At 47.2% G+C, this 21799-nt stretch overlaps 4 protein-coding genes, 1 long non-coding RNA gene and 1 pseudogene across 5 annotated transcripts in view; 3 read left to right on the top strand and 3 right to left on the bottom strand.

Annotated features, from left to right (window-relative positions):
- Nucleotides 1-518: 518 nt before the first annotated feature.
- On the bottom strand, nt 519-2556 carry LOC136522308 (uncharacterized; annotated as a pseudogene).
- A 1899-nt stretch (nt 2557-4455) lies between these two features.
- On the top strand, nt 4456-5408 carry LOC136519644 (glutathione S-transferase T3-like). The gene is made up of 2 exons (XM_066513026.1): nt 4456-4604; nt 4695-5408. Exons 1-2 carry the CDS (start codon nt 4503-4505, stop codon nt 5280-5282), a joined length of 690 nt encoding a protein of 229 aa, XP_066369123.1. The 5' UTR covers nt 4456-4502; the 3' UTR covers nt 5283-5408.
- A 498-nt stretch (nt 5409-5906) lies between these two features.
- LOC136519865 (protein ALP1-like) lies at nt 5907-7557 on the bottom strand. The gene is made up of 3 exons (XM_066513259.1): nt 7395-7557; nt 7048-7289; nt 5907-6963 (listed from the first exon to the last, which is right to left on the bottom strand). Exons 1-3 carry the CDS (start codon nt 7449-7451, stop codon nt 5907-5909), a joined length of 1356 nt encoding a protein of 451 aa, XP_066369356.1. The 5' UTR covers nt 7452-7557.
- Nucleotides 7558-12662: 5105 nt separating this feature from the next.
- LOC136522782 (uncharacterized) lies at nt 12663-13283 on the bottom strand. The gene has a single exon (XM_066516585.1). The coding sequence runs from the start codon at nt 13112-13114 to the stop codon at nt 12830-12832; it is 285 nt and encodes a 94-aa protein (XP_066372682.1). The 5' UTR covers nt 13115-13283; the 3' UTR covers nt 12663-12829.
- Nucleotides 13284-15079: 1796 nt separating this feature from the next.
- LOC136522525 (uncharacterized) lies at nt 15080-15715 on the top strand. The gene has a single exon (XM_066516337.1). The coding sequence runs from the start codon at nt 15246-15248 to the stop codon at nt 15564-15566; it is 321 nt and encodes a 106-aa protein (XP_066372434.1). The 5' UTR covers nt 15080-15245; the 3' UTR covers nt 15567-15715.
- Nucleotides 15716-21593: 5878 nt separating this feature from the next.
- The window catches only part of LOC136520182 (uncharacterized), a 28691-nt gene continuing 28485 nt past the window's right edge, over nt 21594-21799 (top strand). Inside the window, exon 1 of the long non-coding RNA XR_010775183.1 lies at nt 21594-21724. This is a non-coding gene — a long non-coding RNA (uncharacterized lncRNA). The remainder of the gene's footprint in view (nt 21725-21799) is intronic.

Below are 21799 nucleotides of genomic sequence, written 5' to 3'. Positions count from 1 at the left end.
ACTGATCCAGGCCTCTGTATGTGGTCTAAAGGTCCAGTCTGGCCTCTATTTGTTTGTGCAGTAGTGATGTCGATTCATGGTTTGTGCAGTGACTTCTGAAAAATGTATTACTTGAACACACCACCCGGTTTCACCAATGTTTCTGTCATGTGGGGCCTTGGCCTCCAACTCTAGGCGCCCAGGTCCTTGACAGTTTCACATTTTTCATCAGTGGACTTCCTCTTCCTGTGTGTTCAGGAAAAACTATGCATGAACTAGAGAACTAAAACTAGAATTGTACCATCATGCATGGTTGTGGTACAACATTCAGGAGAAACATGCGACATTCCTAGCTGGATTGGTGGAAAACTTGGAGAACTTATATAGGTGCTACTGATACTGACCTATATAGGTTACTGATACTGACCAGTTATGTACATACAAGGGACAGCAATTCATCAGTCCCCAGAGCAAAAATATCCAAATGCATTTCAAAATCAAAGGCAGCAAAGCAAAACAAATAAAGGAGGAGAGGCATATTATAAACCACAGCATGATCCTGTACTTCATCAAACCAAGAACACACTTATTACAATTCAAAACAAGAGCACCAGCAGGAGCAGACATTTCACTCTCTTTTCACAAGGCAACACAAAATATACTAGCAATGTCTCAAGAAAAAAAAATAGGGCATGAGATATGATATGAATGTAACAGTAGATTATGAAGTAGCACACTGCAAAAAGAGGCCTCACCCCAGATGCAAGCTCAAGTTAAGCAGGCACTTCGAACACTCATGACGAAGGGGAGCCAAGCTGTCAGAAGGAATTGATCGAAGCCAAACATCTCATGCTTCTGCTTCTGCTGCTGCTGCCTCAGGTGATTCAAGTTCAACCACCCGTGCCTGGTAGGGCGTCACGAGATTGCCATCCTCAGCTGCGGCGGTGAAGAAGGATCGCTTCCCAACCAAATCTGCAACACGCTTGGCACACCCTGAGTCACGCGGACTCTTATCAGAAGGCGGCATGGTCTTGATCCTTGGGAGCAGCTCTGCAACCTTGGCAACTGTTTCAGGAGACAGCTCGTCATTCGACGGCTCAGTGAGCTTTGCTCTGATCTCTTCCGTCTGGCTTGCAGCACTAGCCGGTCCTGGGAGAGACTGCTTGGACCGCTTGTCTTGTGACACAGCTGCCAGGGACGAGCCAGGGGTGATGCTGTAGCGGCTCGGGACGACCCTGACCTTGGAGCTCCCCGCCGGCCTCTTCGCAGTGGTTGCATTGCTGGTGTGATTGCCCACCACCACGCCTTTGGGCTTCAGCTCATCAGCCACTTTGTTGGCGTTGACTGCTCTTGTCTCGGCAGCCTTGGAAGTGGACTGTCTCCTGGACCTGCTGGGGCTCATGCTCCCGCTCCTCGCCTTGGCTCGGCTTGCTGCGGTGCTTTGCCTGGCATCCAGTGGTTGCCTGGCATTGCTGGACGGCCACGGTCTGGCGGGGACGGCGTGCTGCTTGGAACGCTGGCCTTCCTCCCGAACGGCGCCGACTTTGTTGGTGAAGGTCTTGACCCGCGCCGCCGCCGCCCCGGGCTTGCTGCCGACACCGTTGTGGATCTCCAAGGGCCCGAGGCTGACGCCCCTGCGCCGCTGCACGGGGGGCTCCTTGATCGGCCTCAGGATCGGCCGCGCGGCGCCGCCCTCGCCCTGAATCTTCCTCTGCGGTGCGGTGGCGGCGGCGGAGGGGACCCTAGGGTTCGCGGCCACGATGTCAAGGGGCCCGAGGCTGACGCCCCTGCCCCGCGCCGCCGCCGGGGCCTGCTTGATCGGCTTCAGACCCTGCGCGGCGCGCGGCTGCTGCTTGTCAGTGGTGAGCGGGTTGGGGTTGACGGAAGCGGCGACGTCGAGCGGGCCCATGCTGAGCCCCCACGTCCGCGGCCGCGCCGCCACCTTCGCCGCGGGCGCGGGGCGCGACCTCTCCGCGCTTGGACGGCTCCGACTGCTTGGAGGTGCGGAGGTGGTGGAGGCGGGAGGACAGGCGCAGGATCTCCGCCTCGATGTGGCCGATCTCCGCCTCGACATCCGGCTCGGGGTCGGGGCGGTGGTTCTCCTTGTCCCCCTCCGCCTCGCGGCCTGCGCTCGCGGGCGCAGGGGAGTGGGCGTGCCACGCGGAGGAGGAGGCGTGGTCGAAGGCGGCGTTGTTCCAGACGTGCACCAGCGGGATGAGCGGGTCCTCCTCCATCGCCCTCGCCGCCGGAGAGCCCCCTGTTCCCGTCCCGTTGAGGATCGGCACAATGCACAAGCAGAGAGATCAGGGCAGAAGCAAACCAACGGAACAGAGCCACGAACGAATCCCAATCGGGCAATCGAAATTCGAAACCAGACGGACGGATGGATACCTGGACCGGACGGACGATCGATCAATGGGTGAGCGGAGGATGGATGCGGATGGAGTCCTGCTTCCCGCTCGCCTCGCTCGCGTGATCTGAGGCGCGATTCGTTGGTTTTTCGAAACTCGTGGTGCGAATTGGGGCGATGCGGTGCAGGGAAAGATGAAGAGAGGTTTAAGAGGCGGGGGGCGTCAGTACTCGACCGTTGGGGGCTCCGGAGCGGAAGGGGAGCGCCGCCGCGCCTTGTATTATTGCAAGTGGATTTTTTTAAGAAGAAAAAGGAGAAATACACTCGCTGACAGTGGGCCACGCTGCGAGTACTAGTGAGTGGGGTCGGACCGTGGGACGCTCGGACCGTCAGACGTGGGGGAGGTAGACGTTGCGGGTGCGCGTCCACCGAACTCCATCCGAATGTCGTTGCGTCGCATCCCTTCGACACGTTACTGGCAGTTGCATCTCTGAGATTTTAAATTCGAAGATGATTTCCACCTGCAAAATTCATGTTTTGCCTCTACTACTGGTTGCTGCTACTTCAGTTCAGACAGAGGCTACCAGGGTTCAAAATTTTGGCGAAATTTCGCGAAATTTGATAATTTCGGTGGTGGCCGAAAGAAAAATCCGAAATTTTGTAATACACTAATACATGTGTTATATAACTTTAGACTCAATTTTTTATTGTTTATATTGCATATTTTTGTATTTAATAGATGTGTAGTCATAAATCATACTAATATTTGTTTAGATTTAAATGTTTTTTTAGAAAAAAGCATACTTCATGTGCTAGTCTCTAAAAAAAATTTGTCGAAATTTCGGCCGAATTTTGCGAAATTCGGTAGTTTCGGTGGTAGCCAAAATTTTTGCAATACCGAAATTGAAAACCCTGGAGGCTACTCGTTTTTTTTCGCCCAATTCTTGGGGGTAAGCAGAGAGTTTGTTCCGTCGCAAAAAAAAAAGAGAGAGTTTGTTCGTTTCACGTCCTACCTACGCTTCTGCATCACCCGAGGAGTAAGAAACTGCGTTCGTTCGAGTTAGAGCAACTCCAACGGTTTTGCAAATGGGCTTGGCATTCTTGTTTTTGGAAAAAACTTTAAAAATCTCCTTTCCAATGGTTTGGCAAATGGGCTTGGCATTTCTATTAACTTGGCAAAAACCTGGGATGGACTCACATATATGCGCGCTTGCGCTCGGCTTCGCATTCCCTCTCGCGCGCTTCTCCCGCGCAATATTTCCCTCTCGCGCGCTCGCTATTCCCTCCCGCGCCGCCGGGTTTCCTTCCCGCGAAACCCCAGAAGGAGTCGACGGGATCGCGCCGTCGTACATTCCCGCGAACCCCAGAAGGACCTCCAAGGGATCACGACCTGTTCTTCCTGGGCGACCAGCATCTTCATCAACGCGGCTAGGGTTGAGGTACTCCATGATCCAATCTTTCAATTGATGGTATACGTTTTCCATTGTTGCTAGCTAGCGTTCTGTGGCTCTGTGCGGAGGGGATGGACGGCTGTGCTATGATTCCCAAATAGTAGCGTTTGCTTCTAGAATTCAACAAAGGTCTTCGATGATATGCACAGATGTGTCCGTTTAAACAATATCCTCCTCGATGATATGCATGTCCCTGTATGATGTGAAGGTGTATATGTACAGATGTCTACGCATGTCCTTTGATCTTTATTTTTTTCGAATAAGAGCGAATATATGTAGTGTCTTTGATCTATTCGTGCTAATTTGAAACACAACATTTGCTGTTTTTTGGCAGATTCGTTCAAATGGAAGGAATGGGATTCTATACGGGCATACTCACATCAAATGGCACAAACGTTCCTGGCTTGGACGACTTGAACTTTCCACTGACTCCACACACTCAACAAACTAGTAATGATCTTCCTTCCGCATTTCAAGATGATGATGTTGTGGAAGTGCAGGCAGCTGAAGTTGCTGGTTGCCGTCGTGCTGGAAAGGGTGCGTCACATAGGACAAAAAAATTTGATAAAGACGAAGATATAGTTATATGCTCAGCTTGGTTGAATGTTAGCAAAGATCCCATTCACGGTGCCAATCAAACTCGTTTATCATTTTGGGGTAGAATTCATGCTTTCTTCGACGAACACAAGACAACTAAAGCTATCAGGACAGAGAACTCTATTATGCATAGGTGGCTCACTATTCAGAAGGATGTGAACAAGTACTGTTCATGCTACGAGAAAATTGAGCGTAGGAATCAAAGTGGAGCGACTATCCAAGACATGGTTTGTTTTCGTAGTTGGTTCTTTTATTTGTTTCGCAATATTTAGTTAATATGTGAGGATATAAACATTTTAAATTTTTTACTTGTGTAGATTACTGAAGCATCTGAGATGTACACGGGAGTAGACGAGGAGAAGAAGTCGTTTACTCTTCTACATTGTTGGAACAGGTTGAAGGATGAAGACAAGTGGAAGACAAAAAGGATTGAACTGGCTGAGCAGCAGAAACAAGCCACTAAGAAAAAACAGAAGACTACCAAGGACTCCACGCCGAACAATGTGCAAGCTAACATCAATGACGAAGTGCAAGAGATTGCAGCGCCAAGTTCTGAAGATCGAAAGAGGCCAATGGGTCAGAAGAGGGCAAAAGAAGCTTTTAGGCGAGGAGGCGCTGACGCTTGCATTGAAGCTTTGGACAAGATGTGGGAGAAGAAGGAGGCTTTTGACAGGGAAAGAGATAAGGAGAAAAAGGAGAGGTACATGGCCTCAATTGAGGTAGAGAAGGCTTCACTTGAGCTTGAGAAGAAGCGATTGTCAAATGAAGAAAAAAAAATTGAAGCAGACTTGTTGAAGGAGGAGAAAGAAATCATGTTGGCGGACAAGAGCTCCCTCGACCAGGACCAGCTGCAGTGGCTTGAGATAATGAAGAAGAAGATCCTTGCACGACATATGGCAAACTAGTTTTAGTTCATGCCTTGCACTTTATTTACCCAAACATTATAGGATTCGATTTGTGAATCAGAGAACCTTTACTTCTTCACTTCAATTGTTTTTCATAGAATCATTGGTTCTATTGTCATATTTATTTGAGTGTACTTGTGTGATACATGCAACTGTCATATTTTATTTGAGTGGAAATTTGATTCAAAGATGCAACTATCATATTTTATTTCAGTGTATGGCATGTGAATTGGTTCCTGATAATAATCAACGTGCATGGTACTGTGTAGCTGTGCGCATGGACTCGATGGAACCGAGTGCTGCTCCTGATCAAACTGAATGCTGTTGCTGACAATTGATAACGACAAACTGAACGCTGCTGCATCCATGTCAGGTGATGCGACACAGAAGATAGCCTGCTGCCGGCAATTTGATGGAAACCAAGCACTGTACAGCATAAATCAAATTGTGACGTCCAGGATCAAATTGTGTCTTGCCGAGACTATGGAATTAACACATATGTTAACACAAATCACTTAAAAAGAAATATCGAATACAGAAATATGAAACTAAATTGTTCATTACAATTGATAACACAAAGTGTTCAGTACACTTAAATGAAAATGCTAAGAAATTGAAACTAAATCATGATGCTGGTTCCATAGGATATAGATCAGGATGATGGTTCCATAGGTGCTCGATGAGGTCTTCTTTCAACTGGAAATGTGTTTCCTTGTCTCGGATCTTTTTATGCGCTTCAATAAATTCAGCTAGTGTGCGAGTAGGAATGCCATGAGAAGGTTGCACATTTTCACCACCATAATCGAATCTCTCATCAGGGTCCACATCTCTTTCATCTTCAACAATCATATTGTGCATGATGACACAAGCCCTCATGATCAATGCTAGCGTCTCTGTGTCCCAAACGCGACCTGGTTGTCGAACAATGGCAAACCTAGATTGAAAAGCCCCAAAAGTTCTTTCAACATCCTTCCTCGCTGATTCTTGCGCTTTGGCAAAGTATTTCCTCTTGTTACCCATAGGAAGAGAGATGGACTTCACTAAAGTAGCCCAGGGGGGATATATACCATCGGCGAGATAATAACCTATCTTGTAATCGTGACCATTAATGGTATAGTTCACCTCTGGAGCAATACCTTCCGCCAGGTTGTCAAATAATGGAGACTGGTGAAGGACATTGATATCATTATGAGACCCAGGCATCCCAAAAAATGCATGCCATATCCAAAGGTCATGAGACGCAACAGCTTCTAAAATGATAGTTGGCTTGTTCACATGCCCCTTGTACTGACCCTGCGATTCAACTGGACAATTCTTCCATGCCCAATGCATACAATCGATAGACCCTAACATTCCAGGGAAACCTCTTTTCTCATTGAGTGCCAGTAAGCGTGCTATGTCAGCCTCATTGGGGTGTCTCAGGTATTCCGCTTCAAATATTTCAACAACTGCAGCAACAAACCTACGTAGGCTCTCAAGTGCAGTGCTTTCGCCAATGCGAACGTACTCATCTGTAGCATCAGCAGGAACCCCATATGTGAGCATACGTAGAGCGACAGTGACTTTTTGGAAGCAACTCAGACCAAGCACACCTGTCGCATCCCTTTTCTGCACAAAGTAATAATCATGTGCTTCAACAGCATTCATGATGCGTAGGAAAAGATCCCTATTCATTCTGAATCTGAAGAAAATGAAAAAAAGTTCAACACCTCGTATAAAAATTTAACAAATACTATGAATTAATCTGAGGTGAAAGAACAACAACCTCCGACGGAATAAATCTGGACCATACGTCGGATTATCCGCCAAATAATCTTGAAACATCCTCCGGTGGCCGCCTTCTCTATCGCGATAAATAACAGCATGGCCATGGACCGAACCACCGGGTCTTCTTTTTTTATTCCAAAACATGTGCACAATCCGAGCAGCTGTGAAGATGAAGTAATCATCGTCGTCTGAAGAATCGTCATCCAATCGTCTTCGGAGACGTGATCTGGAAGCCCTCATCTGTCAGAAATGACAATTGCACATTTGAGAACAATTGCGCATCTGAGAACATCCAACAAAATACGATAGGCTCTGCTGCAAGCTATTCATCTACGAAGCACAAACCTTGGAGATTTGCAGGGCACGCCGGCTTGATGTAGTCTCCAGCAACCTGGAATCCATCTTTGGCTTCCTGGGCACGGTGGTCGGGGTCAGCTACGGCGGGATGGTGGCGTTCAAGATGGTGGAGGCGCACCGTTGTCGGGCTACCTGCTGGCGAGGCAGCCTGGCAACGCCGCGACCGCGCGAGGAAACTCCCGCGACGGCGCGAAGAAAGCCCCGCGAGAGATCGAAGTCCGCGCGCGAAGGGAAAAAATCACCGGAAATAGTGTGGGTCCACAATTTTCGTTTTTGCCAAGTGAATAATGGGGAACCGTTGTAGATTGATTCTTTTTACCTTTGCCATATTTATTTGGGAGTTGGCAAACTCCATGTTTTGCCAAACAAAAAATGCAAAACCGTTGGAGATGCTCTTAGCGGCTAGCGCCGTAGACTGCACGGACAGTTTCATTTCCCGCCGATTTGTTGGGACTCGTGATGAGCATCGGATCCTTTCCTCGCCGAGCACGGCCGATTTGGAAATGGAATCGATTGACGCCGACTCTTGCAGTTGGAGGTTTCGACAACGTGCTAAAGCGTACTGTGTACGGTGTACTACTCCATGAGAAAAAACTCTCGGAAAAGATAGCTTTATACATCGGGTCGATTAAAACCCACTCGACTCCGCTCGCACGAGAGCATTCGGAGCATAGGTGGCATCTCCGCGCGGCGTCACGCGCCCCTGTATATTTTACAAAAATATCCATCATTTTTTTTGAAAATCAACCCACAATCCCGTTGCCCCTAAACCGTGCGCGCGTTGGAATATCGAGAACTGTCTCATTTATTGCATAACTCCCTGAACATTTTGTAGAGAGCCCCCGCACTCGGCCCAAACGGCCAAACCCTAATCCCCTCCTCATTCCTCTCGCTTCCCCCACGCGTTGATGCGGCTCACCACGCCGCCCACGCGGGCCTCGCCGTCGTGCTCCTGCCCCTCCACCACGGACCACGGGGCGAGGCTCTCACGGGCACGGCTCGCCGGGCAGGCGTGGATCCGGCCCCTGCGGGCGGGGCTCCGGCGGGCGCGTGGCCTCGCCGGCCGAGGAGCGCGACGGCGGTGCTCGGCGCGACGGCCCCTTGTTCCCGCCCCCGGTCTTCTTCTTCCCAGTCTTGGCCCTATCTCCCATCCGCCGCTCTCCCCCCTCCTATCTCCTTTCCCCCCTTCTCTCTATTTCTATCCGGGGCATTTACATATTTACTATTATTACGGATGGCATCTTACACTGTATCACCGACACATGAGTCACTGACATGGGACTTTTTATACCACTCACATCATAATGATGGTAAATATGTAAATAATCCTTTCTATCCCATCTCTCTCAGCTGCTGGGAGCGAGGGGGTGCAGCTCTGGTGGAGGTGGCGAGTTAGAGCGCGTAGGGAGGAACAACCTCCTTGGATCCATGGCGTGGAGGTGCCATTAGCTCGCTAGGATCCCGGCGGCCCCAGGCAGTCGGACTCTCCACTCGCGATGAGAAGCGATGGCTTGCCTGTCTTCAGATGCATTTAGGCGTCGTGGATGTGTCGTGTAGTTGAAGGGGTTGCATTCGTCTTCGGCGAGTTGTCCTCAACTCCGAGAGATCTAGCAGCGAGGAGCACAACGACATGCTCTGGATCTCAACGTTTGCCAGGTGAGCTGCAGTTTTTTGCACTGCGAGGAAATCGTTTCTTATGGATTTCCGACTTCTCTCATCCAACTTTATAGATTGGATTGTTATAATTCCAGTTCCGCCTCTGCTACCGCATCCAGGATTTCACAACGATGAACAAGATTAGTGCAGTGTTCTAACACCTCCTTGAGTTTGTGCCTTCATAATTTTTTTTTTTGATGAAGTTCATAATTTATTTGGGTGCCGCAATATTCAAATGAGATGTATGCCACAAAGTTCAGTAGAGGCTCAACAACTCTAATGAGTTGATCCGTGCAACTATTTCATACAAAGGAGTGAGGTCAATCGTACTGCCAGATGGACTAAAGAGATTGGTTATAAGTGAATATTATCTTATGATGGCCATGTTGATTACGTATAAGCCATAGAGTACGGAAGGAAATGGAGCAGTTCTTTCACCATTTGCTATTTTGTAGTGGCGTAGTTTCAGTATTCACAATTAATAATAACCCTAGACATAACTAGAAATCTCTTCTCATGGTGAGATGTATGCTAACACACATCATACTTGTGGAAAGCATGCTGTGTGTTAGCATGCCGTGACTCAAGGGTTATTATACTAAAATGATAGGCTAATGGTTGGAGCAGATGAGATGTATGCTAACACACAACATACTTTCCACAATGATGTTTTGCATGTTTCATATCTCAGGTTTCTTGACATAACTAGAAATCTCTTCTCATGTTGTAAAGTATGATGTGTGTTAGCATGCCCCAACTCGCCACTGGATTTGCCTCGTGGAAGCTCTCAAGAATTGGATTTTTTTTGTGTCAATAATTTTAGCATAACAAAATTTTGAAAACATTGTGCTTTTTTCTGCTCAGGGAAGAGATGGTCCTACAAATATCTGCTCGTAAGAACTATTAGTTTGTAGCTCTATGTCCTACCATGCATTAAATTATGTACTCTTGACAATGGTTACTTGTATACCATACCATAAAGGCTTAAATGAGTATCATCTAATAGATGGATTTTTTTTAAATGATCCCATTGCAAGTAACTTTTGGTTTCTTGGAAATTGATGTCTATCGAATGAAACAAAACCCACGGTCACCATTTTAATCCAATTTTAGAATTTTTTTTCTAATCTGAGAGCGGCCTTTATTATGGGCCTTGAGATTCAACCATCATGTTCTTGTACATGTGTAGACTGCAGCTATTATTTGTGTAATACCTTTGCTACTGCCATTCTGATTTTTTTTCCCCTTTGGACATGTGGGTTACTCTTGGAAGAAAGACACGTGATGTTAGAGTTGAAAATTGATTTGGGAAAAGGAGGGCAAATAGAATGTCTTACCGACCAGTAATTTATTTATTGAATATTACGTCGTGCATTAAGAAATATCATTTAACATTTCCTTGGTAAATGGCTACTGCCTCAATGGTTCTTTGCAGATTATTGTAAGCCATATTTCTGTTTTTTTCTTTTCTTTTTTTGGCTTGCATCTATTTTCTATGTCGTACCATGCTCTGAAGTGCTGTGTGCGCTAAATTGCAGGTAACTGATAGGGCTTTGACTACTTTGTTCTGATGATGATACTCGTGATTTGATTTTTCATGATCACAATGGCCGTTGCTACATGTGGCTACAGGAGTATCTATGTAGATGTACCATTAATCCATTATATGCATAATGATAATAGGTTTTATCTTTGGTCTTTTTTTTAACTGTTGTCAACGAGTGAATTCTTTAGTTCTTTTGGTATTGTTTCACTCCCTGAATGTAGCTTTGTGATCTCATATGTTTTACTTACTTATCTATGGCCCTTGTAGTGTTTTACCTGTCAACTCAAGATTATAAACTGTTTATGCTTTTTTTTAGGAAATTAGCCATTATGATTTTTTTTTGCTGTTGATGAATGAAGCAATTCCTCAATGGACCTGCTAAAATTCAAGTTTTGGAAGAGAAGTCACGGTAGGGCGTCCGAAGTGCGCCTGATGTTCTAGTACAGGGGAAAACGAAGACATTATTCGGTTTTCCGGGACAATGCGGAGAATATGGTTCCTAACCCCGCGTTGTTGCCTGGCACGCACATCTCGCAGCGTTGGCGCGCCCCGACTCCGTCGTCTTGGCGCCGTGCCGGCCGGCAGTGGCTGCCGTGTGCCGGCTAGGCTACCGTTGCTGCGGCGTGACGTCGCATGTCCCGCGCGGCCGCGGTCCTGCCCGTTGCGCACGTCCAGCCGTCGCCCACCGCCACCCACCTGGCGTCTGGCCTGCGCGCGGGGGCGCACCGCGCACTCAGAAATGGTCAGCTAGAACTAGGATGGATTCACGTACACTGTACACATGGACCCACCCACCCACAGTCAGCTGAAGAGCGTAGTGCCAAATTAGTGCAACTAAAACACCAGTAGTAGAGTACAGCAGGTTTCCAGGCTTCAAGCCAGTTCAGCTGCATGATACATTTGTCTGATCTCTGTATAGTAGTATGACTTGACGGGGTTTTTTAGGTACAAGAACTTTCTATAATCTTTGTGACAGAAGGGAGATTGACCTCCTAAAATCAACAGGAATTATACTAAGATTTGATGACAGGGTAAAGAAGGATTTATAGCATTGCAACAGTTGATGCCAGTATAGTGATGAATTGCCGCACTTTCAGCTTTCCGTCTTTTTCAGCTTATTTTTTCAACCAGAACAATATATTTCTCTCACCACAAATCAGTCGAAACAGTATTTTAATTTGTTTTTTCAGCGAAGCGAACGGGGCTAGTGCACTAAATCGAGATTTGAGCTAACTTGTCCAGGACAAGGTCGTTACTTGCAAGGTATATAACTTTTTTTTTCTCAATTTGCTTGCTGCAAAGAGTCTAGCGGTTGGTGATTTCACTAGACTTTTCCTTTATTCAAAGAGTGTAGCGAACTCATGCATGGCCGGTTTTATACCCTGATTAAAGTTTAGTTCTGTCATATCGGATGTTTGACACTAATTTAGAGTATTAAACATAACTTAATTACAAAACTAATTACACGAATGGAGACTAATTTACGAGACAGATCTATTAAGCCTAATTAGTCCAATATTTGATTTTATGTGGTAATCATAGATTAATTAAGTTTAATAGGGTCGTCTCGCAAATTAGTCTCTATCCGTGCAATTAGTTTTGTAATTATTAGTGCAATTAGTTTTATAATTAATGTATGTTTAGTTCTTCTAATTAGCGCCCGAACGAACGATCGGACGTGACAGGAACTTAACTTTACGCACCAGCCCCTAAAGATTTACTTGTCGACCTGTTGTAGTATTCTGAATTTATGATCAGTCTTTCTTACCACAATCTCATGGCCAGTAGTGGGCCGTGAAATGAAAACAAGCCAACCTACAGCCGAACGAGATTAACAACAGCCCAAGTCTTACGTGTCATCTCCAGGCCTTTCCATGTCCATCTCAGCCCACGGAGCTATTTTATTTTATATTTTATATCTTCGTAATCGTCGTAGACCATAGATAAGATGGGAAGCCTGTGCAGTTCTTAATCTGCTTGTGTTTACGATCACCACTTCAGCTGCACATAAGAATTACTGTACTATTCGATATGATTTTTATGACGAAATCAAACAAATGAACAGTTACATCGTGTTGAATCCACCAAACAAGGATGCTAATAAACAGTTTGTCACCCACAGGCCACACAGTTCACAATCACACACGCGAAAATTAAAGCCACGAACTACTGCATCGGACCGTGTTCACCCTCCCAGACCGGGTTCAGCGCGACGGTCAGGTCAGTTGGGTCCCCAGAGGAGCAGGTGCATGAGCTTCTCCGTCCTCTCGATCTCCGCCTCGGCCACCGCCTGCCGCGGCCGCTGCCTCCACTCCTGCTCCCGCTCCTCCCCCGCCGCCGCCCGCGCGCGTCCCTTGGCCTGCAACGTCTCCACCGTCTCGGGCTCCGCCTTCGCGTCGCGCCGGCACGCAGCTGCCGCCGCCGGCTCCGGCCCCGGCCTCGCGTCGTGCTCGTGCAGGGAAGCGCGGAACGCGCGCTCCCGCCCGCACTCCCGCCCGTTGCACATGCCTCGCTCGCCGGCTGCCGTGCCACCCGCTGGTCGCCGACGCCGACGCCGACGACTCCCCACCACCGGGCAGCTGACGGCTGGCTGGGCTCCCGCTGCAACCTCTCTGTGTGGCACGCTTAGACGCTACTGGTAGTTTGGTCACGTAAGTTTTAGCTACCTGGTGAAGTGAATTTCTCAGGCGTTACTTATAGCGAGCGGCCCTGCGGGAATTTCTCAGCCAGACGATCACACCCAGACCGTCCCTGGGTGCGGGCGCGACGGGTGACCCGGCTCCGAAAACAAGTGAAGCGCGCGGGTTCCGGGCCGAACGACGACGTGTCGTGTCGTGTCGTGCGGTGCCGAGTGCGCGCGGGCGCGGGGGAAACCGGAAACGGTGGCTGGGAGCGGGAGGAGCGTCCACGGTTTCGGTGGCTTTTGGCCTGTGCCCGTGACGGCAGCGCGAAGCTGCGAACCCAGCGAAAGCGCCCGGACCCAGCCCACCGAAACCAGTGGGTGGCGTACTGCCGTGGTGCCGGCGCGCGTGCGCTCGTCGTCTGCTCACTCCGCGGCGGTGGAATGGAATGAACCTGGCTTGCCAAGCCAACGAGATGACCGGCCAGTGGCACGGCACGACGCGTTCTTTCGAGGGATGCGGCCCACCACATCGGTGAAACCGCGCGCGATCGATCGCCGACGGCTCGGCTGGTAGTAACTTAAGCAGATGGCTGGAGCGATTGGGATCTTGTCAGCTGTTTTTGCAGATTCCGTCCTGTTTGGCACGCGCCTAACTGTACACGTTCCTCTCGGTGAACTGCTAGGCTCAGCGTCAAAAAGGTTGTCACGATAGATGCAGCGTCCACATCCGTCGTGCAAAACTGTGTGAGGCTGGAGTAACATCTCTGTCCTGTGTCCTTCTGGGGAAAAGGATCTGTGAACCTCTGTGTTGACAACCCAGGCTGAGTTTAGTGCCAACACACCCTGATTGGCAAGTCCACAACTACAAATGCAATTCTTCAGCTCGCCCAAGCAGAGTCCAAGACGACCAATCCTGATCAAAGAAGTAGAGAAAGAGGACTAAGGGAGTAAACTACTACGGTTTGTTTCAGCTCGCCCAAATGTTGTGTGTGTCTGTCTACGGTATACAGCTTCGTCAACCATGAGTTAAGTGTAAGATACCAACTGATGCATTTGCAAGTACAGCTCTGCTTAAGCAAAACGGCATGCAAATGAGACATGCATAAGGAAAAGCTTGATTAGTCGTGAAAAAAGAAGATGAGGGTAGAACTGTCTACTAGTGTAGAACCATTACATTGGCCCCATTCGGATGGTGCAAAAATTGCACTGTTTACGGCTAAAAGTTACTGTTTATTACTGATTTTCTCTCACAAATTCCTCCAGATTCATCAAGCGAACGGGACAATTATACCCTTTTTTCTAAGATGAATTAGGAATTAGAGCCTTTTTAATACTCTGGCGTTGGATCATTAGCTTCTTACAATTTATTATCAGTTACTACAAACCAACATCCTACTAATAATGAAATACAAATCTACACCAGTGCATCAAACAAACATATATTTTGTCTTTGATGCCAAAGTTTATAAATATTTGATTTTTTTAAGGAACATCCTACTAATAATAGAAGGCATTAATTAAATCAGTAAAAAAGTCATCAAACGAAGTCAAGTAAAACTCAATTAGGAGTATAAAAAAGTATCTCATACCGGTTCAATAAAAAAAAAACCGTAAACGAACGTTCCAGGCGTATGCAGACCACATGCACCTCACCACCTCGCTCATTTTCGGTGAAAGCAAAGGGGAGAAAAGAATGCAGAATATTCTTCCAGACGCGGCCCAACCCCTGGTTTTTGGGAACCTGGGTGTAGCGAGCTGCCGAAAACCAGCAACAAGCAGAGCCCCCTGTTTTCCCCTCCCGCCGCGTCCGTCCTTCTCCTTCCTCGCTGCCGCTAACTGCTTGCATCGGCTACCTGCCGGTGCCGGACATATATAATCGCCTCCCCTCCCCTCGTCATCGCCGCAGTGCAGAGCGTCAACACAAGCAGACCAAGATTCAGAAGCAAGAACAAGTCTCTAGCTGGTGAGCGAGTAACCGATCATCAAGCTCGGAGCTAGCTAGCAGTGAATTAAGATGAGCGTGTCGTCGTCCATGGCCTTGAGCAAGAAGGCGTCGTCGTTGGTAGTGGCGGCGAGCATGAGCGCCGTGGAGGCGCTCAAGGACCAGGCGGGACTGTGCCGGTGGGACTACGCGCTCCGCTCGCTCTACAACCGCGCCGCCGCCGCCAATAAGGTCGTCGTCACTGGCCGGGCCGTGCCGGTGTCGCTCTCGTCGTCCCAGGCCGCGGGCGCGGCCTCCACTCCCGCGGCGGCCGGCAGGGCCGCCAGGCCCAGGCGGTCGGAGGAGGAGAAGCTGCACAAGGCGTACCACCTCGTCTGCTGGGGCCCTAATTAGTTCTTCTTTGTATACACGTCGAGTGCGAATTGCGATTCCTCCTCTTCTTGTTCATACATACAGATACAGCGATGCATGTGTCTGCAAATTTTGCATGTAATCCGTTCTCTGAAGCCATGGGAAATGCTTACTGCTGGGTGATAAACAAATGGAAATGGGAAATTTTGTGATGTGATTAGTGATTACCTCTTGGCTCTTGCAGCCTTGCTGATCTCAGAGCGACCATCTTACGCGCGTTAACACTGGTTAGTTATTACTTGAACAGTTAGAACCGGACTCCCGGAGCGAGGAATCATCTGAAAAGGTTTTTGTTGTGCGTGTGTGGTTAAGTGGTTTTTGCGTGAGATGCCAAAGACATGATGGGTGCAGCGCTGATGAATGATGATCAGAGACTACCACTGAACTGAAGCACTGCTCATCAACGCTGCACTCAATGATGCAATTGATTTCAGTTTACCGACTCCCATCTTGGATCTGCATCTGCAGCTCTCCTGCTGCCCTGCATATATGAAGAACGGGTACTACTATACTACAGGTTGCGAGTTTGAGAGAGAAACGTTTTGTTTTTGGTAAGGGAGAGATCAACTCTGTAGTTTGTACTTGTACTGCCCAATTCCGTGCTACTGCCTACTGCCAGTACAGGACTCAGTTTGTTGAATTCTCAGTTTTTTTTTTTGAGTTGATAGAAAAAAAAAAGCAGCACTGCTACCTTCCCTGTCCCATGGGCTGCATCAAGCGGCGGGCTCTCTGTAGGGCAATGGGCTTGCCTTTGTGAATTGTGGAGACCGAGAGACCGACTGATCTAAATTTTTCCCTTCAACTTTTAATATTAGACATCTTACCCATCAACACCTAAAACCATATAAATTCTCTTCATGCCCTCAATTAAAAGTGGGTTTCAAGGTGATTTCATTATATTTTAGTTTTCAAGGTGATTTCATTCTTTTTTAGTAAAACAATCTAGTAAATACTTGCTAAAGTTTTTGGATCATGAAAAATCCAAAAAATATATTTAGAGCTTCTAAAAATATCTCTAAAACCCTTTTACAAATTAGATTTAGATCCAGAAAAAGGCAAACTATTCAAGAAATCTAGAAAATTTGCAAAACATTATATAATAGATGTCTAAAAACCATTTTGAAAAATTTTCAACAAAAACATCAGATGCAACTGACAGGAATGCATTCAACACCAAATGAATTTTGCATTTTTGCTTATTACATCTCATATTTTGTTGTTGAAAGTTTTTTTTAACATATTTGGACATTAATTAGAATGTTTTGGAAAATTTCTATATTTCTGGATATTTCCTCTCTTTTCTAGAGCTAAATCTAATTTTGGAAGCTTCTAGAAATATTTTCACCAACTCTAAACTTTTTATTTGGGTTTTTGTGTTACATCTATGTCTAGGATTTTTCTTAGAATTTGAGAAGCTTAAAGGCATTTTTCATGGTTTAAAAACCTTATCAGGTATTTACTGGTTTATTTAATTAAAAAGATGTTGAAAGCCACTTTTCACTCGAGCAAGAGGTACTTTAAAAGATTTTGAGAGTTGAAGGGAGTAAGGAATCCATATTTGGTGTTCGAAGAGGAATAAAAACACAACAATAGTTCAGGAAGCGATGGCGGAGCTTGCAGGAAAATCAAGATGGGGCTAGTAGTCCTAATTTGTTGCTTAATGTGCACATTTATTAATTCCAAGTGTCAATTTATAGAAAGAGCAGAGAGTAGGCCTTATCCACAACTCAAAATTGATTTTTGATTAGCCTATTCAATCTAATTCTGAGATGAATTAGTAGCCTTTACTTTAGTGTATGTAGGTAGCAAAAGTTTACGAAGTGGATATAGTAAGATGTATGATAAATAAAGTGTAATATAATTAGGAAGACTTCATATTTCTTTGCAAAGTCCCTTCTTCAACCATAGATTGAAAAAGGGTTGCCGCTTAGAGACCTTTGTATATGAAGATTTATGCGAACATCTTAGTCTCATAGTTTTAAATTCTCGAATTGAATAAATTTAAATTAATAAAAGTATAGATGATTAAAGGAGTTTTCAATTTCTTTTCCTTGGGAGGAGGGGCATGACCACCTTTGCCCTATGAAAAGAGTAACAATGCCTAGAGGGGATGAATAGGCAAATCTAAAAAATTCTTACACACCAGAAAAGCAAGGGATTAGTAAATCTTCAGAAATTGTGAAGAAATTTCTAAAAGTTCCGGAGATCAGAGGTAACTCGAAATACCCAAGTAAAAATACTCCAAAATCATGTTGTCGAATTGCCACGATTCAATAAATAAGTCAGAGGGAAAGCCTAAAATCCAACTTGAGAGGAAGAGTGAACCAAGCGAATCACAGAAGACACAGGGATTTATATCGAGGTTTAGGGTTTCAAAGGCACACACCCATGGTGTAAGGCGGAGGGCGATCGATGTCATTGATGCATAGGTCTATAGTTTCGCATCGTCGATCAATGTCAAGATTTTGGAAGCACACACCCACGGTGTAAGGCGAGGCCGATCAATGCCACTGAATCATAGCTCCATTTTTCAAGGTCTGCAACTTTGCATCCTCAATCAACGTCAATGGCCAAGGCATAATGGAGCGATAGAATCATGGAAATGGTCAAATGATGTATGACATTAGAAGTTGCAGTTGAAGTACATTGAGAGAAAAACAACTAAATTATCATTGTTGTGGTGGTTTAAATTGTCTTACACTAAGCCCAAGCGCTATATTAGGGAATAGACCAGGGAGATTTATGATGACAAAAAAAAGAATAAAATGGAAATCTCGGTCCCACTCCAAAACTGAAAAGGGCCAAGCATGGCTTAGAAATCTGGTGCACGCACCACGTATGAGCCGAACGCTCGTAGCAAACCCAAAAACGATAGAATTATGAAACCAACACCGTAGATCGAATCTCTATGGTGATAGATGGGAAGTAGATTTTGACACGGGGCATGACAAGTGTTTGTGAAAGATTCATTGGCATAAGGTGGGGGGCACATGCCCCCATCCCCTACCTTGTGCCACCCCAACACTCACAAAAGTTAAGATTTTTTGAATTTGTTTGTGGTGCACAACCTGTCATTATGTGTTACTCTTTCTAACACAATGCTCCACCTTGCACGCTTGGTGATAATGACCACAAATCATTTTATCACCCATACTTATAAAATATTGTATAGCTTCAAATTTGGATAGAAGTTGAAGGTACAAGCATCCGTGATCACAAGGCGCCGTCAATATGTAAAGAGTTGTGTACACGGTAGTAGCCTAGTTGTTTTCTTTCTTTTATTCATGGAATTCAGAAGGACAATACGATAGCCCATGTTTATGCCAGACATGGGTAATATATATGGATCCCTTATGTCTCATTGCCTAAGAGAGTAGTTATTTTTAAGATAATAGAATAAGTTCCAGCTTCAAACAGTGGTGGACCCAAGGGCCGGACAACCCTGGGCGTCCGATCAGGCTCTGACGCCGACGCACAATAGAACATTCATCGCATCACCCTTTCTCCAAAGCTTCAAAATATGTGCAACCTCATTTACTCCCTTAAGTTTTGCCGATGCTCTATTTGAGTGCTGAGTTCAGTACTAGCTTAAACATTATTTTTCGAAAATATATCATACCGGAGTTATTACAAAGTAATTCGCGTTACTAGGTGAGGCAAATGTTTCAAGTTACATAGTCAAAGTACTACATAATGCACAAACGTATCACTGGGACATACACATGAAGAATTAAAAACTAAAAAGAAAACAAGAATAGGGACTCTCCAATTTGCATAGTCATTTTTGCGTCATATGTTCCTTTTAGATAATTAAGTCCTGTTTGGTACAGCTCAGCTTGTCAATTGAAGCAGTTTTTTTTTTAACTTCTGTTTCACAAAACAACTACACTAGTGAAGCTAAAGCTGTTTTCAAAAAATGTCTGGTAACTCAGAAAAGATAGTAGAGAGAAACAATGAGAAACTCGTTTTTTCCAGCTTCACCTGTGCATAGAGAAGTTGAAAAACAACTTTTAAGAGAACTTTTATTTGGGCCTGTTTGGTAGGAAAAGCTGAAGAACTACTTTGTAAAGCTTGGGCAAAAGCCCTACCAAACAGACCTTTAATAGAAGAAGATTTGTCTTAAAAAAAAACTAGAAAGTGATATCTTAAGTTATATTGTTATTTCATTTTTTTGAACGCTACGATGACCTATAAAATGTACAGTTGTTTACCCCCAACCCAATACCAAGCTGATGTTCACGTACGTACAATCAGAACTCTGTACAAAGTCAGCACGCAGCTGCATGCATGATCTCGATCGCCAATCAAACTACACAAGAGATCACGTGCAAATAAATAAATAAACTTATGCACACGAACATTTCCCACGAGCTCGCGCGTGCGTGGGGACGGACATCACATCATCTGCCCTCGGCGTCGCGCTGCAGGAACCTGAGCACCTCGTCGGGCGGGACGTCGCGCCACACCCTGGGCCGGGCGGCGCTGTGGCCGAGCTTGGCGAAGCCGTGCGCCACCCGGTTGCCCTGCCGGCGGACGTGCGAGACGCTCATGTCGTCGAGCAGCGGCAGCAGCGCCTCGATCTCTCCGCACAGGCGCAGGTCCTCCTGTGCCCGCACCCGCGCGCGGCTCCGCACGATGTCCACCACGGTCTTGGCGTCGCCCTCGATCCATACGCTGCGCCAGCCGTTGGCCACCGCGAGCTCCAGCCCGCGCCGGAGCGCCGCGAGCTCCGCCACGGAGCTGGTCGCGGCGCCGATCCGCTCCGCGTAGCCCAGCACGAACCCGCCCTCGTGGTCGCGGTACACGCCGCCGATGCTCGCGCGCCGGGACGCGCCGTGCTTCGACGACCCGTCGAAGTTGAGCTTCAGCCGCCCGGGCTCCGGCTTCCTCCACGTGCTCGCCGATGGCTCCGGCTCCGGCGACCCATTGTTATCCCCCCGGCGGCGCCCGCCCGACGCCGCCCTGCTGCCGACGAGGCAGGCCGAGAAAGGGTGGCACAGCAGCATGCTGCCGATGCCAAGAGGTCGGTGGCTCGGTGCACCCGCATCATCGTTCCGGCCCCGGCGGCAAAACTGTTGACGTGTATTTAGCGCCGCCCGTGCACGCACGTTTCTTGAAGCGATCGCTCACCGGAGGACGATTGAGGCGACCAACTGCTTGGCCGGACAATGGCGAGGCGTGCAGAACAGATCGAGGATGATGAGATGGTACGGAACCGAGAGCGCTGAAGAGGGTTGTTTGAAATGGCTCGGGACCTGGAGGCTGGAGGTGAGCATATGCCGTTGTCGAAATTCTGCGCTGTCCTGCTTGCTTGCTGGGGAGGTACGTATCTGTGTTTGCTTTGCATGGTTTCCCAGAATCGCCAACGCGGGAAGCAACCGTATTACTCCCGGGATTGAGAGGAGAGCGCTTGCTTCGGGGCTCCTAAAAACCGAAGCACCCATGCATGACCCACGCTTTGGACGTGGTGGAATGGAAAAATGTGCATGGCTTGCGTTATTCAGGTAGATGTGTCTGTCTGCAGGAACATTGGTTCCTTGGCCAAAATAAGAGCGGCGTCGTGGTCGTGACAGGCAGATTACGCAGCGAGCATGTTTTGTTTCTATCTCAAGGGGAAGGGAGTTGCGTTTCTATTTTTGGGGCCTGGACGGAGCGCAAACAATCCATTCCATATGATCTTTTTTTTGATTAGGGGATTCCATATGGTCAATTGGTCAGGCTCCGCGAAAGTCAAAGTAGCCAATCTGAATGAAAGATGCGTACGAAGAAGCCAGTTTGACAGGATCAGCAACTCCAGGGAGAAATGGGCCAGGGGATCAACTTTAGCCCATTTTAGTCCGTGTTCTGAACTCGGTTTTTGGGCTTGTATCAAACTTTGGCCGGCCCAACCATCTTCATCTTTGCTGGAAACAGCAAATAGTCGGATCCGGCGGCGCTCAACCCCGCAATTCCCCGGACCCGGCAGGCCGGCACCGCCTCTCACCTGCTTCTCTTTCCTCGACGCCGGATCTCGGGTGCTTGCGCCACCAGCCACCGTCCATCGGCCTTGTCCCCTGCCACTAACTTCGCACAACGGAGGGTTGGAAAGATGCCTAACCGAATACGTAAGAAGAAAGCTCGCAGAAGTAGAAAAAAGACAAGTGAGTTATTGATTCACTTTTGCCAGTTGTACCTCTTGCATGTATTACTTATGCAGTTATATTATAACAGTAATA

Source organism: Miscanthus floridulus, chromosome 18 (genome assembly GCF_019320115.1).
Source record: "Miscanthus floridulus cultivar M001 chromosome 18, ASM1932011v1, whole genome shotgun sequence".
NCBI lineage: Eukaryota > Viridiplantae > Streptophyta > Magnoliopsida > Poales > Poaceae > Miscanthus > Miscanthus floridulus.
The sequence above is the reverse complement of the archived record's forward strand: the minus strand, read 5'-3'. Positions and strand labels throughout refer to the sequence as shown.